This window comes from Chamaea fasciata, unplaced genomic scaffold (genome assembly GCF_029207755.1).
Source record: "Chamaea fasciata isolate MVZ Bird 193981 ecotype frontalis unplaced genomic scaffold, bChaFas1.0.hap1 SCAF_6, whole genome shotgun sequence".
NCBI classification, from domain to species: Eukaryota; Metazoa; Chordata; class Aves; order Passeriformes; family Sylviidae; genus Chamaea; species Chamaea fasciata.
In genome coordinates this window covers 70,494,353-70,512,133 of record NW_027094091.1, presented here as the reverse complement: position 1 = coordinate 70,512,133, position 17,781 = coordinate 70,494,353, and the positions used below count along the sequence as shown (strand labels likewise).

The 17,781-nt window shown below is 47.5% G+C and overlaps 1 protein-coding gene across 1 annotated transcript in view; it reads right to left on the bottom strand.

Annotated features, from left to right (window-relative positions):
* Positions 1-17,781, bottom strand: part of FRAS1 (Fraser extracellular matrix complex subunit 1) — a 101,572-nt gene that overhangs the window by 47,245 nt on the left and 36,546 nt on the right. Inside the window, exons 9-18 of the mRNA XM_066184773.1 lie at positions 17,673-17,762; positions 16,700-16,847; positions 14,734-14,877; positions 14,325-14,459; positions 9,454-9,597; positions 7,979-8,119; positions 7,422-7,562; positions 6,502-6,675; positions 4,334-4,474; positions 2,933-3,076 (exon numbers count right to left, since the gene is read on the bottom strand). Of these exons, the coding sequence (XP_066040870.1) occupies positions 2,933-3,076; positions 4,334-4,474; positions 6,502-6,675; positions 7,422-7,562; positions 7,979-8,119; positions 9,454-9,597; positions 14,325-14,459; positions 14,734-14,877; positions 16,700-16,847; positions 17,673-17,762 (1,402 nt within the window). The remainder of the gene's footprint in view (positions 1-2,932; positions 3,077-4,333; positions 4,475-6,501; positions 6,676-7,421; positions 7,563-7,978; positions 8,120-9,453; positions 9,598-14,324; positions 14,460-14,733; positions 14,878-16,699; positions 16,848-17,672; positions 17,763-17,781) is intronic.

Below are 17,781 nucleotides of genomic sequence, written 5' to 3'. Positions count from 1 at the left end.
AAAGCGAATCTGTCGCTCAAACAAGCAGAGTGAATTCCCGGCGAAGTGCAACCTCGTTCGCACGGATCTACCCGTGTGAGAGCTTCCCTAGGCAGCGTGAGGTGGGAGATCCAGCCGGATGGTGTCTGGCACAAAGGAGCACAGACCAAAGCAGGGAAAGGATTTCTCCTCCTCCGGCAGCTCAGCTGCTGATTCTGTAGGAGGCTGCACGCCAGCGAGCAAGTGGAGCTAAGCCCCTCTTGCTCTGCTCAGCGAAACTCCAGCTCTCTGTGATGATATCAATGTCTCCCTAAAAGGACAGCAACAGCTCATTAATTTTACAAGGAATTGAGTATATTTCTTGTTGTCAGAGTGTCCCTTCTGGAATTTTAAGAGCAAGGCAGCAAAGCTTGTTACAGGCCCCCTCCTGAGCGAGCTCTTCTGGTTTAGCTTTGAACGTTTTCCCAACTGCACACAGCCTAAGAAAGCAAGGGCCTGTGGAACACAGGGATTGGGAATTTCCTTGCAGCTGGGGGATGCAGCTGGAGTTAAGACCAGACAACAAGGGATTCTGTATCAGTTGGTGTTCACAGTTTTCTTCCACACCAGTCCCTCCACATTTGTCTACTTGCCCTTCCACGCAATCAGGAAAAGATCAGCAGGGAAGCTTCCAGATCAACGTGGGAATCTCAGATCAGAAGAGTGAGGGCAGGGGTTTATGAGCAGGACAAGGCTTTTGGCAGTGGTTGGGATTTTTAGACTGGCGATTGCAAAGTTTCCTGAAGCTGAAGTCGAGTTGGACGAGAGGGAGAGGGAAATCCCAGAGTATTTTCGAACTGGGAAAACAAAACCCGCTGAAGCTGTGAGATCCAACAGGGGATGGCTAAAGTCTCAAGCACATTCCTGTACATACGCTTGGGCTATAAAATAAAATTAATCAATTGAGCACTCTCAGGGAAGAATCGCCACAAATTCTGCGTGCCCAAAACAGAGCTCAGAGACTCATTGATTTTTTGGAAGTTGAGGACAGTTTGTCTTTCTTCTGCTTAAATGTGAAATGCTTATTTGATTAACTGCCTAAAACGAGACTTTTTTTTTTTTTTTTTCCCTATTAACAAGGCAAATGTTCCAATCCTCATTCAGGTAACATGCACAAAAACACCATTAATTCCCAGGCAATGGTTTGGAGTGACAGTTGGTTTTCTCCAGCCTCTGTGAAAGATTTTCCCCTCCAGGTCCATAAATTATGGCAGGCGACTATAATGCACAGCAGGCCCTGTAAGCTGTAACGCAATTCAGCCTGGAGGGTCGGGAATTAAGGATAAATGGGAAGATAATTGTAAAAATATATTGCTTTGGGAGGCGAAGGAAAAAGCTTTGTTAGATTCTGATGCAAATCATCTCTTACGAGAGTGTCAGGAGTTTTAACGTTCTCTTTTATGGGACAGCTGCTCTTTAACCGATAGTTAAAAACCTGCAAGGGCAAACTCAGCATTTGGATCAGCGCTGAATGAGAAGAATGAGTGAAACTTAACAACCTGGATTTGGAGCTCTTTGTCTCTGGGAGAACTGGTGACAAACATCCTTTGCTCAAACACCAGACACGAATTTGGCACAAAGAGCAACACACTTCAGCCTGCAGACCCCGGGCCAAAGCACAACTTGTTTTTGTCAAGGCCAAAAGCCTCAGCTACGCTCCTCTGCAAGGGTTCTCACAGCTTCAGTGGGACAAAGAAACATCTGGACACTGAGGGCTCCCATGCCACAAGGAATGCCCTCCACACCGCCTGAGGGAACCCACTGCTTCCAGTTCCCGCCCAGCACTGCGACATCTCCCTGATCGCTGGGATTTGGGAGCAGGATAATTGGTCCTTGACACCAAACAAAGGGATAATTAAAGCAGCAGAAAGAGCCCACTAAGGTTTTCCCAATGAAATTTACAGGGGAAAGCCGCTTTTCCACGGGACTTCTTTCATAGGAAGCATAATTCAAATTAATGGGGAAATAAGGTGGGAGAAATAAAGGGCATAGAGCTCTGGCGTGCCAGGGCATTAATTAAGTACCATTGTATCCCCTGAAATTGTACAGGACACAGACACCTCTTCACACTGGAATGCTGAATTATTTCCAGGTTGTAGTTTTCTGACTTGAATGAAACATCTTGATACCCCAACCTGAATTCCTAAGGAGCTGAACAGTACTTTTAGGATATCTCCCTACTCCTCACACACTTTCTTTCTCTGCTCTTTTTGTCTCTGCAGACAAAACAATCGCTGTTGTTTAAAAGGAAGATGAAGAAATAATTCATAGAATTAAGCTGTAGGGAGCAAAGAAACAAGTCTTTCATTAAAAAAAACACATAGTTGTAAGCAGGACATAGTTGTAAGCAAAGGGAAGGCTCTGTGAAGGGAAATCATATTAAACTGAGAACAATAGCCTCTCAGTGGATATATTTATTACTTCCAATGCATTTTTCCCTTTTCTTGGGATTCCTTATCTCATTTGGAACTGTTCAGCCTGGATTAAGCCTCACACACCGTAGCTTTTTTTTTGATAAAGGAAAAAAAAAAATGGCTTGATAAAGCTCAGAAATTGTTGGAGCAGTTCCCAGGATAAGTTTATACGTGTCTGTGTGACGGATTAAAAGCGATTTTTCTTTTTAAACAGATAAGTGCAATCAGTGGTTTCAGATGATGGGCTTAAGCGCAGGCACTGAGCACCCACACAGCATAACCCCATCCAGAAATCCTATTACCTCCCAAAAACGCACACAGCAATGCTTGCTGTGCCAGCTTTTCTTTAGGGCCCCATAAACTGCTTCTTTGGATCACAAATTTGAACTTAATTCCTTTTTCTGAAGGTCTGAGCAGGACCTAAGCAGCTTTCCTGGCAGTGTGAAGCAGCAGTGTAAGGGCACAGACAGATCCTCCCCGCAGCAGCTCCCCTTACTCACCCACACAATACCCCACCAGGTTGAGGTACTGCTCCTCCTTGCAGCCTGTCCTGCACTTCCCACCATCCAGAGTGGCGTGGGGGTGGCAGGTTGAGCATTCCCAATCAGAGGGGCCGTGGCATGTCTTGCAGGATGGATGACAGGCTGAGCAAGAAAATCAACACTCCTGGTTATGCTCCTGGTGCACCCTCTCCCCCCTCCCTTCCCAAAACACCAGCTCCCAGCATCATTTACTCCTACAAAACGTGGGCTTAAAATGGTCTATTGGCACCAGGGCCTGCAGGGTTGTGGTTCAGAAGGCTCTTAAATCCTCACTTTGAATAAACAAGATGAGGAATGAGTTGTCAGTTTAAGGAATGTGATTTGTTCCCTGCATTAATCGAGGTACAGATCTACACACAATATAAAAGAGAGAGAGATTGGCCCTGGTCTTCCTCCTTGCAGCACATGCTTGTGCATATTAAAAAAAAAACAGAGTGGCGTGCACAGGGGAGATAAATTAAACTTCTCTCGGGACTGTGTGAACATCATTGCGGAGCTCGATGCGCACGAGAGGAAAACTGAGGAACGATTTCTCCACCAAGCCCTCCCAAACTGAAACCTCTAAAGCAGGAATGCCCTGCCAGCTCATCAGCCATTCTGTCTGCTAAAAGCTCAACAAAGACACGGCAGAGAAAGTGGCTTAAGAGCGCTCAAGAATATCTCATGCACTGCTTTTGTATCCTTCCAGCTTTAAAGACAGATGTCAGATTTCCACGCTACAGATCTGAGGGAGATAAAAATACTACGGCTAACAGTCAGTAAAAAAATTCTTGAAAAACTACTTTCAAAGCTCTTCATGAATAGAAGGACACAGCCTGCAAGATGCCACTTTCCTGACACTGGAATTTTGTTCCTAAGACATTTATATAAGCCTGAAACCACGTAAAGCAGCACTCAGCAGTTACCTCAGCTCTAAGGTGGCAGTGCACACCTCAGAACTGATGAATCTTTACGACAGCCTGCCAAATAAATCTATTTATAGAGTTGTTCCTTGGCTGAATAAATTGAATAAATAGAGCAATGGACTTCAGAAAAGGTTTTTCTCTCTAAATTTGAGGCTTTGCCTAATAAAAGCATTTTATTTTTCGGCGTTGCCCATGAAAGAGCTTTTTTCCACGGCACACAAGCTCGGAACACCATCCTGAAATCAAGTACAAAATACCTCCAGGGAAACAGTCCTGAGGAGCAAAACCGAGTGTAATTTACGATTCCAAGTGCACGTCTCTCTCCCATTAGGAGGAGATTCCATTCCCTGAAATTGGACTACCCCAGCTTCATAAAAATCTGCCAGCCTCTCTAATCACATTGAGAAATGCACCCCGGGACGTGCATGGAATGAGATGCTGCAGGTGCACTCACAGGAGCAGTGATCCCCGTGGCTGAACAGCCCCTCAGGACACGTGGGGAGGCACCTGCCCTCCAGCAGCACGTGAGAAGCCGGGCAAGCCGTGCAGTCCTGGGAAGAATTCCCCACGCAGCCCGCGCAGGAGGAGTGGCACTCTGCAGGGAAGGGAAAAACAAGAAGACACAGCGAGCCTAATTAATTCCGGCTTATTTCGCTTCTTACCGCCTCAAAGTATGGCCAGATTGCTTTCTTCCCAAGGATGACAGGGAGGCATTTTTCCTTCACAGGATCCTCTGCTTGTGAGAGGTAGAAAGGAGTACAAAGTAGAGAGCAGTTCCTGAAGATAAGGAGCAAGCAGAGACAGCTGCATATTTAATATTTCTTTGCACCCACGCAGTTCATTACTGAAATGCAAAGCTGAGCTGCCCAAAGCCACGTGATGCTGTTGTCCTCTCTGGAAGAGCTCTGGGGTTCTGCAAACTGACCAGCTGCTGAGATCACCTTCTGTTATCACCCTGCAGTCACTCCAGGCAGGGTTTCCTATCACTGCACAGTTATCATCAGCCATTCTGGAGCAAATATCCACAGAGGTGGATGGGCTGGCCACCTGAAGCGAACACTCATCACAAGGATGACCCAGCACGAAGGAAGAGCGCAGTTAAAAACTGCACTTCTTTCCTGGCGCTGACCCTAAACCAAACCATCTTCAGCTAAGCCATCTGATTAAATAAATACGCAAACTCACTAGCTAGAAAACTCGTATCTGTTGGAGCAGTGGCTGGAGGCCACGGATTCCACCGTGTGGGTTGAACACAGACCTCTGGACTCTGGGGAGATGAGACATGAGATGAAATAAAATAATTTATACAACTACACTTAGCTGGCTGCCAGGGAGATCTTTAAGGTCCCCCCCAGCCCAGGCCATTTTATGACTCTACAAAACCAGCATTTTGCCCTACGTATGAACAATGCTTCTGTTCTGCACAATGCCGTGGGTTTGCTTTTTCCAAAAGGTTGAACCTATAAACCGTGCATGAGTATTTTACAGTGAGAGCTCACAGTTTGCCACCTTGAACGCTCTACAATAGATCAATTTCTACAATAAATCAAACTCCCGCTCTAATGCCACCCCTGACACGGCAGAGCCAATACCACGAGGGGCTGTGCTGGGATTCGTGCCCCAGGACATAATTCAGCGCTGTCACTGAGCTCTGCTCGGGCCTGTCCACCCACCTGAGGCAGGGATACAGGGATTCTCTCGCACAGTTTCTACGCTGGACTCAGCCAGGAAAACCAACTACCTGCCAAGGAACGGCCACTGCCTGGGTTATACACTACAGTAATGCCTTCAGAAATCAGTTCAGAGCACTGGGTACCTGTCTAGGTCACTGATTAAGGTAGAATTGCTCCACAAAAAAAAAAAAAAAAGCCACTTGTTCCTTTTTAACATTCTTCTAAAGCAAAAAAAAAAAAAATGAGCTTGCACTCATTCCACTGAGCTGAGATGAAGAGATAAAATCAAAATAACTGGATCTTAAATTATGTCCACTTTTAAAAGACTGTTTTTTTTCCAACAGGCAGAAATAGCCATCAGTAATGTTGTTACTGCTAGTACTTTACTTAAGTCACTAACTTTCTGACTGGTGGGAAACCACACGTATCCCCAGTGCACGTCACATTACCCACTTTTCCAAACTCTAGCCTTCATGGAAATGCTTCCCAGTTGGTATTTCAGGAGCAGGGATGGCAGGTGTGCTGCAGGGCATGTAGCAAAAGAGCTTCCTCAAAAGAAAAGACTGCTGTGGGATGTCTTGACCTGCTCCAAGGGCTAAGAAGGAGAAAGCTCAGTCTTTTTTGAAAAGGATTTAAGGATTGATCCTGCTTCAAAGTCAGTCAGCGCTAAAAATCATGTACACAGCCTCAATGGGAAGGAGACTATGCTGAGCTGAGCTGTGCAGGCTCGAACACAGGCATTTAAAAAGAAAGTACCTGAGTCTTTTAGTCACGAGCCTTATGTAGATTACCTTTTCCCTCAAAAGTACTAGGATAGGCCGTTTTGAAAGTTCCAGAGTTTAAACACTCACGGCAGTCAAGAGGCAAGCACGGGGCTCCCAGCATGTACAAATCAAATAAGGTACAAGCTCCCCCCAAACCCCAGGGCTTTGAACAGCCCCCTTCTCACCTCTGCAGACTCCTGTGCTATCCGCATGGAACTGGGATGGGCAGAGGGGCAGGCAAAGGCCGTGGAGAGCTCCTTCCCCGAGCAGGTGAGGCTGCAGGACGTCCTCGGGCGCCCGGCACCGCAGGCAGCGCGCGGCCCCCGGGCCGGCACAGGAGTGGCAGGATGGGTGGCAACCTGGGCACAGGGGGAGAGAGCCATCATCAGAGCCACAGCTTTCCCAGGGAGAAGGACAAGGGACAGCTTTCCCAGAGGCAGCGACAAGGCCCAACAGCAACTGGTCCCGCTTTCTACAACAGAACAGGGATTTTAGGAAAATACTTTGATATCATTCCACCCGCCCCCAAGGAACGGCTCTTTTCCTGAGTAAAGCTGATGAGCAAATAAAACATTGCAGCCCTGTGCCACAGGCAGCCAATCCTTCTTTAATTTCTGGAACTGCAACAGTGAGCTTAATCTCACCAGGAGGGACAGCGAGAAATGACAGTGTGGAGGGCTCACATGAAGCAGAAATTCGCCTTCCCAATTTTGGCTTTTCCCACTACCGTAAAGATGAGCTCAGTCTTTGCAAATCTACCAGATGACGTATGTGGAATTTCATACCACGAACATGTGGAATTTCATACCACGAATATGTGGAATTTCATCCACCTCTTAACTCGTATTGAGAAAAACCTGGAAGCAATGTTCATTTGTTTCAGTAGCGTATAAAGAGAAGGGAAAAAAAAAAAAAGGTCCCTGAAATCACCAAATCCTGGGGGTGTGAAAGCAGAAAGCATGTGGGAAAACTCATTTCTTCTCAAAGCAGAAAACAATCAGCAGGAAAGGCAGGAACTAAGCATTGACTGCTTCAGCACAGGACGAAGGGAAAACAAAACCTGGTTTACAGCAGCTGGGGAACCTATTCCAAGTGCAGAGCTTACCCTTGCAGATGTTGTGATCCTGGTAAAAACCCTCTCCACAGTTTTCCAGGCACTGGCCCTGGCGCAACGCCAGAGGGAAGGAACAGGAGGTGCAGTGAGTGGCCAGAGGTCCCTCGCACGTGGAGCACGAAGCGTGGCAAGCTGATAAGGAAGCAGAGCACACAGAACTGAAACATCCCAATTTTACTCCTTGAGAGTGGTGCTGCTGACTACAGCCTGCTCCAGCTGTAGAGAACTCCCAGCTGGAATGAGACCCAGCTCGGTGAACTAATGAGAGCAGAAGTGCCCATGTATGAATAAGTTCTAACAGTAATAACGCTCCCTCACACGAAGTTTTGAACATGTATCTCAGTGCGCCTCACAAGGAAAAGAGGTTATTTGAAACAATCCATCACAAGTGAACCGAAGAAAACAAACCAACCCAACAAATTCCCTGTCCCCACTCCCGTTTCTGTGCTCTTAAAATTCCCTCCCCACGTCTGGGGAAGAGCAGACAACATGAGGAGGGTGCCCTGAGAGCCTAGGACAGGGTTGTGATGCAAAAATACACCTCTTACCTCTGCATCTTCCACTGGCACTCGGGAAATGTCCGTCTGGGCACTGAGGGATGCACTTCCCCTCGTGTAACAGCTTCCCTGCAGCACAGCTCACACACCTGGCTGCCTCTGGAGAGCACTTCTCACAGAACTGGCCACAAGCTGCCAAGAGAACAGCTCATTAATGACATGCACTCAATCAGGGAAGAACAGCAGAGCCACCAACCTCTCCCCATGCATGGAAACCGCCCTATAAATCTTTACATGGCAGTGTGCAGCAAGCAGCAGTAACCAGACTGTTCAGGAAAGAGTTGGGGAGGAAAGGTGATTTCAAAAAATGGTCATTTCGCTCTTCCCCTTTTCTTCAAAGTGGGAAAATGCAGATAAAATCAAGCGTGATAATTTTTCTTATCAGTTCCTGTGGTCCGTTTTGTCCCAGGCAATCAGCTCTGAAGTGAACTGACCTGTTGTCCAAGAGCGCCATGGAACTCTGGCTTCCCTAAGGCTGCTGGATATTTAGAAGAGTCAAGCATTTTACTTAACCAATTTCCATTTCTTTTCTCTAGACAAAGCAGATCTCCAGCTGGGTATCAAAATGCATGGCTCTTAGTAGAAGGTGAAAGGTCTGAACCTCAGAGGTTTCAAGGAACAGCTATGGGGTTTCAAGAAACCACTGGCAACAAAAACCAAACCTTAGTTAAATTTCTTTTTCCGCTTAAATTATTTTCAGCTATAAGATTTCAAGCCTGCACACGTAAAACATAGGTGAATAAAACTGCCTGGTACAGACATGGACCAAAATGAAGGGGAACCTGGTCGTCCAGAATAAGCACAAATAGCAACAATTTTGCCACCAGGTTTCAGCTTTTAGGCTCTTTCTAGGGACCTGTGGCACACACACACCTGTGTGCGATATACACCTGAAGCCCAACAAGCCCTGATGGACCATGGATAGTCCTCCCAAGCAGCTGGAGGTGGCTGCCAACAGCAGTCCAGGCTAGACTGGAATGTATGTGCCAAATGTGAGATTCCTTACTTGAGATTTTTTTTTTTTTCTCCCTTCAGGATCTGTTTGACTCGGGTCTTTTAATTCCCTCTAGCTAACTCTTCTCCCTATTTCCCAGCAAACCCTCCCAGCTCCCAAGGCACATCTGCTGTGCAGGTATTAGTTACTGTGATGCTGAATTATAATTAAATTTACAGGAACCTGCTGGCAAAGACCGTTTTTCTTTCCGCAGACAAATGGATTTGTCAAGCCCTCAGAAACAACCCAGGTTTTCCAGCTGTTCGGCGAGGAAAAACCCCTGAAACCTTTCAGCATCTGATTAGTGTAAATGAATTGATAATCTCACAAACAAACAGCAGCTTGCCCCATCCGGTATGAATGCACAAGGTGCAGCTGCCTTGTCAGACACGAATAAAGCCGCAGCTGCTGCACGGCCAAATGAAATATTGATTCCTGCCTTGTGCGGAGCACTTCCCTCACAGGTATTTACCAGTGCAGATGCCATCCTTTGGGTAGAACCCCTGGGCACAGCTGGCCAGGCAGAGCCCCTCTTGGAGCACGTGTGATGGGTCTTTGCAGGACAGGCAGTGGCTCTCAGCGGCTCCCCGGCACGAGGAGCAGGACTCGTGACAGGCTGCAGGGGAGAGAAGGGTAGGGTTAGCCAACAACCCGCTTCCAACCAGATCTTTACAACAAAGAGCCTGCACCACTTCACTTCTTCACAGCTTTGCTCAGGCTTTCACTGCTACAGAAGGTGAAAAAATAACAAACACAACCCACTGCTGCTCTTGGACTGGAATCTTTCATCCAAGCCATCCCGGCAGGACAACTTCCAGCTGCATTTTTGCACGTGGAATGAGACAGCAGCACAGATCAGAGCAGTTCGTGTAGCTGTTATCAGCCCAGGAAGAGTGTTGGGAACACTGTGAAGTCCCTGAGGCTGCACAAGCACAAAGGGAAATAGGAAGAGATCTCATCACAGACTACTTAAAACTCCGATCCTCGGGGTGACTGCAGACAGTAACCCAGCTCCGGGCACAAACACAGAACCGCGCTGCAGGGCTGCAGCCAAGGTTTGGCAAAATGAAAAACAGGCCAGCCTGCTCCCAGAAACAACAGCTCCTGTCCTTCCAGGTGCAGAAGGAACTGACTTATCAGGAATCCTCACACTGCTCAGCCTGAGCAATTCCTTGGAAAATATGGGACACAGACTCCTATCAAATCCTGCGCTACCAGTGTTGCAGGAATGGTGCAAATTACAGTTCCTTTAAGCTGCTAAGGTTTTGGGGTTTTTTTTTTTCTCAATTACACCCAAAGATGTTCTTCAATTTAGTATTTCACAATAAGGCAGGTACATGCTTGTGCTCCCAGTCTGTGGCAGGCGGGAGAAAAGGGAACTTCTTGATGTTTGCCCTGCAAACACGTCTGAAGTTGCAGCCACCCAAGGAAAACCTCACCTGTGAATAGCATGAGCGCAATGCAGAAACCAGCAGGCACAGCAGCAGCTCACCCACAGAACTAAGAGCACATTATACATGATCCATGTGGCACAGAGGGGCATAAGACCCCAACCCAGGGGATTTCAGCGCTGCCCAAGGCAAGGAAGAGCTACCAGCTCCATCTCACATGGAGGGAACTGGAACACCTGGGCTTAGCACAGGGAGTGCTCAAGGGGAAAGACACTTGAGCTCATGCCCAGCACATGGTCCTTTGGCATTCTGGATGCTCCTTTCTCCACACTTCCACCTTGGTTTATTTTCCCTTTTCTTGTCTTGACTACCTGTTTACTCTCCCCCTTCTCGACCTCCTGCATCTTCTTTCCCTCCACCTCCTTCCTGATCATACCAGAACGCTGTGGCTCCTCTGGTTCCTGAACACTCCAATGTGAAGGGTGTCTCAAAAAGGACCCTGGGCATCATGTACTGGATAGGATCTTCCCCTCACAATTCCAACACAACTAACACCAACCATCCCAAGGCAGAGCTGGTGCAGAGTTTCCTGCTACAGTTGATAATTTCCCTTGCTGATAAAAAAAAACCCCTGCATCTCATTCCAGCTTGGATAATTCTCAGGGCACGTCTACACTCAAAGTTAACTGCAGAGTATGAGTTCATGCTGTAAATTTCAAAGCAGTGAAATGTCCTCACTTCACCTTCCAGACCTGCTCCTCTCTGAGCTCACTCTAACTTTCAACATGCTTTTGAAAGAGTGGGTGCCAGGACTCGGATCCTTTAATTGCAGACTTCCCACTGCACAGCCGGGACCCCTGCCTGTTAACCTGCCTCAGTATGTCAGCACATCTGAACATTCCCAGTCATTTGCAAAGTTCTCAATTCCTCCCTAGAGGTGCTGCTCCTTTCCAAGAGAGACTTTTCCCTGCTGGCAGCCTGACTCTGCTTTTAGAGAGTACACAGTTGGCTCTTGCTGGCCCTTGGCAAAGCCCTGTGAGGGGGGCGAGGCCCTGGCACAGGTTGCCCAGAGAAGCTGTGGCTGCCCCTGGATCCCTGGAAGTGTCCAAGGCCAGGCTGGATGGAGCTCTGAGCAACCTGGGATAGTGGAAGGTGTCCACAGCAGAGGGGTTGGAACTCAACAACCTTTACAGTCTCTTCCAACCCAAACCGTGATTCCCCGATCCCGTGATTACGCACCCTGACTCCAGAAACCCTGGCACTTTCAGCACTGGATCACTGCCAGGCTCAACAGCTGCTCCTCACCCAAACAGCCAGGCACCAACTCCACAGAAAGAACAAGGCAAAAATGGAAGCATTCAATGAGCCACTGTCAGCTCAAACATCTTTGCCTGCAGCAACGAAGCGGCTGTGTGAAAATAAATCGACAGAAGTGGCCAGGAAGCTGTTTCCACCCCCCTGGCTATTTCCAGTTGGGATTTGTAGGGGCCGTCTCGCAGCTCACCAAACTGTCTCTTCTGCCAACACGTGAAACCCCCCCAAGTCTGACCACAGCAGGAGGGCAAAGACGTGGTATCCCAGTAAGGACACAGAGGGCACTGCTGGGCTTTGGGGTCTCACCGATCTGTGCCACCTCTCCCCTGAACTCCTCCCTGGGAGCTAGGCGAGCTCAGCTCAGCCACCCTCAGCCCAGATCCTGGAGGATCCTCCGCAGCCAGGGGCAGCAGGGAAAAGCAACGCTTAGGGAGCAGAAATCCAAGTGCTTTGCTTCAGAGTGAGCCGGGTCTGTTAGTGTCAAGTTACACACTTCAACCTTGGCATTTTGGGAGATGAAAGCAGAAACACTCCAGTTCTGCATAGGCTTTTGAATAATCCTGAAAACATAAATTATTAAGTTAGAAAAATGCAGTGAGAGCATTGAACACTGCAAGTCCTTCGAGCCCTTCCATTCTACCACGCAGACATAGTTTATTTCTGCTTCCCTTTGCTTTGCCTTTGGTGGGGGCGTTCTGTTTCTGCCAAAGGAGAACCCACCACTCTGCCCGACACAAACTCAACTGTGATCTTTAAATCCACTGCACCATCACTGAACTCATTACCTTTTATTCTCAACTTTACTTTCTCTTAATGGTTTTAATTCTTCACAGAAGCAAGTGGAGGGATGGGGACAGGAAACAGCCCCAGTGTAGGTTTAAAACAGGGCAGAGATCAGACAGCTGCAATCAAAAATTCAAAAGAGACTCAATTAGACCAGCTGTTATATAAAACGTGAACAAAAGGAAAGGCTAATTCACTGTGTTTTTCTACAACACAGACAACAGTGCTTCAACAAGAGGACAGAGCAAGAAACCTGGTGTTAAGTCTCTTTCAAGTCCAGAGCGAATTCCTCAAGAGGGAGTTTACTGGAACTACAGCAATTAACACAGTCTAGTTCATCCTTTCTGTGATTTTGGAACGTGCTTATTGTGGATGTTAAAACCATTACGAGGAAAATCTTTCGGAGCACTCTGAGGCCCGTCTCGGACAATCTGATTAGAGATTTGCAGAAATAAAGAGGATACAAGGGAAGAGTGAATGGCCATGAATTACGCACCGCATCTGAAACGTAAGACTTTCTCCACTGCTTTGACTTTATGCAGAAAGTGCAGCCAGGCAGAACTAAAGCAAATTGGTTTAAATTCCCTTGAGGAAAGAGGAACAAATTTTCCCAGCAACATTCTGCTACAAGCACGCGTGACTGCAAATTTGGATGGAGCGCGCAATCAATAATCTACAAGCCAGCAATAAAATGAAACATTAGCCTTTCCCTACCCCTTCAGCAGTACATGGGCACTGCCAATTAAAACACCACAAACAGGTGGAAAGGAAATGATAAAACGAAACCAAATGAAGTAGAAGACTGTGTGATACTTAAGCCTATAAATTCTTTTGGACTGGGTCTCTCTCGTCTATTTATACATCCACAGTGGCGCCCTGGGCTGTAGCGGCTGCTGGAGGACAGAGGTATTTCAGACTTCCAAAACCTGAAACAAGTGGTCAGCTCTTCAAGGGGAACCACTTCAGAAAAGGAAGCTGGACTTACCATCTAAAGTGCTTCGCCCTGAAATGTGCCAAAAAGCCCTCAGCCTGTATTTACTTCTGAGCAGGAGGGTTAGTTCCAAAGAAATTAAAGCGATGGCTCAGAAGTTAAGCATTTGCTCCACCCCTCTGCTGAATCAGAACTGCAGAAATAATTAGAAGCCCTCTAAAAAGGCCAACATCGAGACGAGGAAAGTGCTCATTTTAGAGAAAACAATTAAACTGCCATGATGAAAAAGCAGCTGCTTTACAGTTTGGGAAGAGTTTAAAGTATTATAAAGGAGCAGGGGAAGCTCATAAAAGCGCTGTCATAGTTCCATCAAAGAGAAAGCTAACTTCTGAATCTTACTCTTTCCAACCGCTAAGAAAAAGGATTTAGATACATCTCAAGTGGTTTATAGAATTACCAATTTACTCTGTAAAAATGCTTCATGAGAGCAGTGAGCTCAATGCGCTGCCAGGAAGAGCGCACGGTATGGATGGAATGAATGGCAAAACAAAGCAGGAGACTTCCCCAGAAAGTATTTCCTGAGTCCTATCAATCCCCCACGCCTCCAAGCAACTTTCTATACCCCTCAAAGTGCCATGCCCTGAAAGGTCTGGCGCGAGCAGGCAATCTGCACTCAAGTGAAAGAAACACACAACAGAACTGACGCACTGAGGAATCGTCATGAACATTTCCCCAAGCAGTGATCAATTTTACCCTGTATGGCTCGGTTCTTCTGTTCACTCACTCCTTCCTTTACTCTAGGGTGAACATTAACACCTATATCAACAGCAGATGCCGCGAGAGAGGGATCTCATAGCCCAGGCACAGCTTTTGCCTGCTCTTTGGCCACCACAGAGAACTGCAGCCTCTTTTGCTTCGAGGTACCTGTGCAGAGGAGCAGATCCTGAACGTAGCCCTTCCCGCAGGAAGCCACACACTGCCCGTCCTTCAGCAGCAGGGGTGTCTGGCATGAGGAGCACTCAAATCCATTGGTGCAGGCTGAGCAGGTTTCATTGCAGGCTTCCAGGAGAAAGAAGAGAGGAGAAAAATCAATCCCAAATCCCTGATGCAGAAAGACCCCCCACATTGCTCCGACAAAATGAGACGATTTTGCCGTACTTCAGCTAAAGAGTTCAAAAAAACCTCACAAGGTCTCATGGTTACAACACAGCACGTGCCTGGATGCTTTTCCAACCAAAGCCTGGCAATCTCTTTAGAAGGAACCCATGGGATCCCACAGCCTAAAGTACAGGGTGCAGCAGAGAAGGGGGATCTAACCCCTTGCAGAAATTACCTAAGCAGGTTCCCCCGTGCTGGTAGAAGCCCCGTGCACACTTCTCCACGCAGCGCCCGTCCTGCAGCCGCTTCCTGGGGTCCCGGCAGGAGTCACAGCGATCAGAGGCCTGGGAGCAGCTGACACAGTCTGGGTGGCACTCACCTGGCACAGGGGCAGCACACAGAGGGGGGAAACAGAAGCAGTGTTGGCAGTCAGGAAGGAGCAAAACAAAGCAACTCCGGGAGCAAAGTGAAATCCATCGCTTATTTCCTTGGGTGGTATAAGGTGTGTTAGCTTTGGAGTGGATTTTTATATATTAGATTATATCAAAGGGGCTAAATATTTTATTGCTCTATTTAGTATGTGAGAAGTCATTATACAGACTCAGATTTTCTAGGCAATTGATTAAAAGGGTCTTCACTGTCCACATGGCTCCTCAGCAGTAAAAATTTTAAGTCACCAGGAATTAATGGCCCGAAACAACCTGGAGTTGAGATTCCTTAAGCCAAACCCTGCAGTAAGTCACGACTCTGTGGCAATGCCAGGTCAGAGTACAGGTGGCAGACTGCTCCCCCTCCAGAAAAACCTTGATGCCACAGCACCACAGAAGTAGTTCCTGGCCACAGGTACTTGGAGAGATACAGAAGAGAATGATTTTTCTCTGGCTACTAAACAAACCCCTCTGCTCCCAGCCAAATGTTCTCAGCGAAGCTCCAAGCCAAAAGTTCTCAGTGAGAGGGAATATTGGCTGGTTTTAACACAAATATAGCAGTGCCCAGGGCTTTCTGCTTTCCCCTGGCTGAAAAAGAGTGGGTTCTCTCTGCCAGCTTCCCCCAGCACATCTCTGAGAAGCAGCAATCAATTCTTGCTGGCTTTATGGAAGCAGATGCAGCAGGGGCTGGTGTTCCGGGCTCACAGATTGAACTGCTGCAGGCTGCATTTTGCATTTGTTTCTGATCCCCCACCACCGCAAGACAGAAAAACACAGGGGGAAAAGAGCAGGCTTGGGTAAGGGAAATTGCCGGCTACCTTTCAGGACACAAAAAAATGCAGGCTTGGCTCTGTATGTCCAATACCACGACTCCGAAGCCTAGTTTTTCCAAAATTGAAAGCTAAATGGCCACTTTTTCAAGGATAACCAGCAGACATAGGCACTTCATCATCATCTACCCCTTCCTCGGCAGCCTGTGCAGATGCTGCTCCCTCTCAAAAATCCAGGACAATTCCATTGGAACTGTCCAAGCCCGTTTTCCTCACTTTTCTTTCTGTAGTGCTTTGCATTTCCATTAGCATGCGGCAAAATAACAAGCTTTAAAACGAGAAGATGGCAAATGTGCCCAGGCGCTCCAGCACAATTAAACTGTGAAGCTATTTTCTTTTTCACTGAGATAAAGCATTAACTGGAGCACCCTGATAAAACCAAAGTTTTATGACTGCAACAAGAAGAGCTACCGAAAAGAACGAGCAACCCACAGCAAAAGCCTCCCAGCCACGGAATGTAAATCCAGGGGAATGACAATATCCTGGAGAAAAAGGAATTTATTGGCAAAATGACCAAATAAGCCAAGGCTATGCTGGTCTTTCCAAACAATTATTAACTGGCAGCCATTCAGCCCCAGGTGAGCTTGTGGCATAACAGTGTATGCACATTCTTTCTTCTTCCCACTCCCAAGAAATGATCAGGAGCCCATAAACTCCAAAACTCGCGCTAGGATTCAAAAAGGAGCAGCGGAAGAAAAAAAGACAAAGCACTTCCAAAACACCAACCCCGAGGAGAACTTCTTATGCCCAAACAAAGCCGTCATTTAAACCAGGGGAAGTCACCGGGAGCCTCAAACTTATCTAAGAACTAAATTGCACAGAAACGAGTTAATTAGTGACTGGAAACTGGAGGCGAGGTAAGATTCCACGCGGGGATCACACTGGTGCTGGGGGAGTGGAGGCTGCAGAGATTCCGGAAGAAGGAATTGCCCCGGCTCCGTACCTGGCTGGCAGCGCGGACAGCAGTCCCCCTTCGCCTCCAGAGGCCGGCTGCCCCGCGGGCAGGGCGGGCAGGAGCGCTGGAAGCAGGTCACCGCCGCATCCCGGCACTCGCATTCCCGGCACGGCCCTTCTGCCCAGCGCTCCCCGTTCTGCAGGAGAAACACGGAAAGCCTCGGCACTGTGGAGTGGATTTGCCAGGCGTGGAGATCTCCGGGTGGAACGGCACAGGGATGAAGGGGTCCACAGGAAAAGACAGCGGGCGTTTTAAATGCTCACAAAGCTTTTTACTGCCAGTTCCTCTCTCAGAGAGGACGAAGCACCGACAGGAAAAAAAAAACAAACCTCACACCTGAGTGTTTTAGCTCACCTGGGGCAGAGAAAGGGATCTGTGCAAAGAAAGGCTCAGCATCTAAAAAAAGCCCCAAACAATATTAAATTTCCCAGTTCCCACATCTGTTGGCAAAATAAGAGAGCGATCAGCTCCAGCCCTCATCTGTGAGGGCAGTGAAAAGTCCACGACTGGTATATTTAAACCGAGATAATCAAGGTTTCCTTTCTCTTTAACTTCAGAGGGAAGTTCCTTGAAACTATTAATAACGGGCCCCTGTTGCAGTAAAGATTATAATCAGTAGGATACGTTGGCAGAAAGCTACACACTGGCCCAGCTCTGCAGCTTCTACTTGATAGGATTAAAATCAACTATCTTTATGAAATGTGCAGGAAACCTCTGGGTAGGGATATTAAATATTAAAGGGAAAGGATTGATTGGACTGCACAGAGGAGACCAAGGAAAACCGAAATTCCGCAGCAGACGCACACAAGCGTTTCTGCAAACTGCAAAAGCAGTCTGCAGATAATATTAATGGATTATTTTTTTGCTACACTTGCAAATAATATCCATCTCAGAACCGGAGAGGGAGAGCCAACCCCTCCAAACCTTTCTACTCCCTGCTGCAAAGTACAAGGATACTCACAGCTTTGGTATGTTCTTTGTAAACACAGTAACTATGGCTGGAGATACATTCAGGACAGCACTTCCCTTCTAAGTGAATTAATTCTTCACCCTGCGAAGAAGAGAAAGGT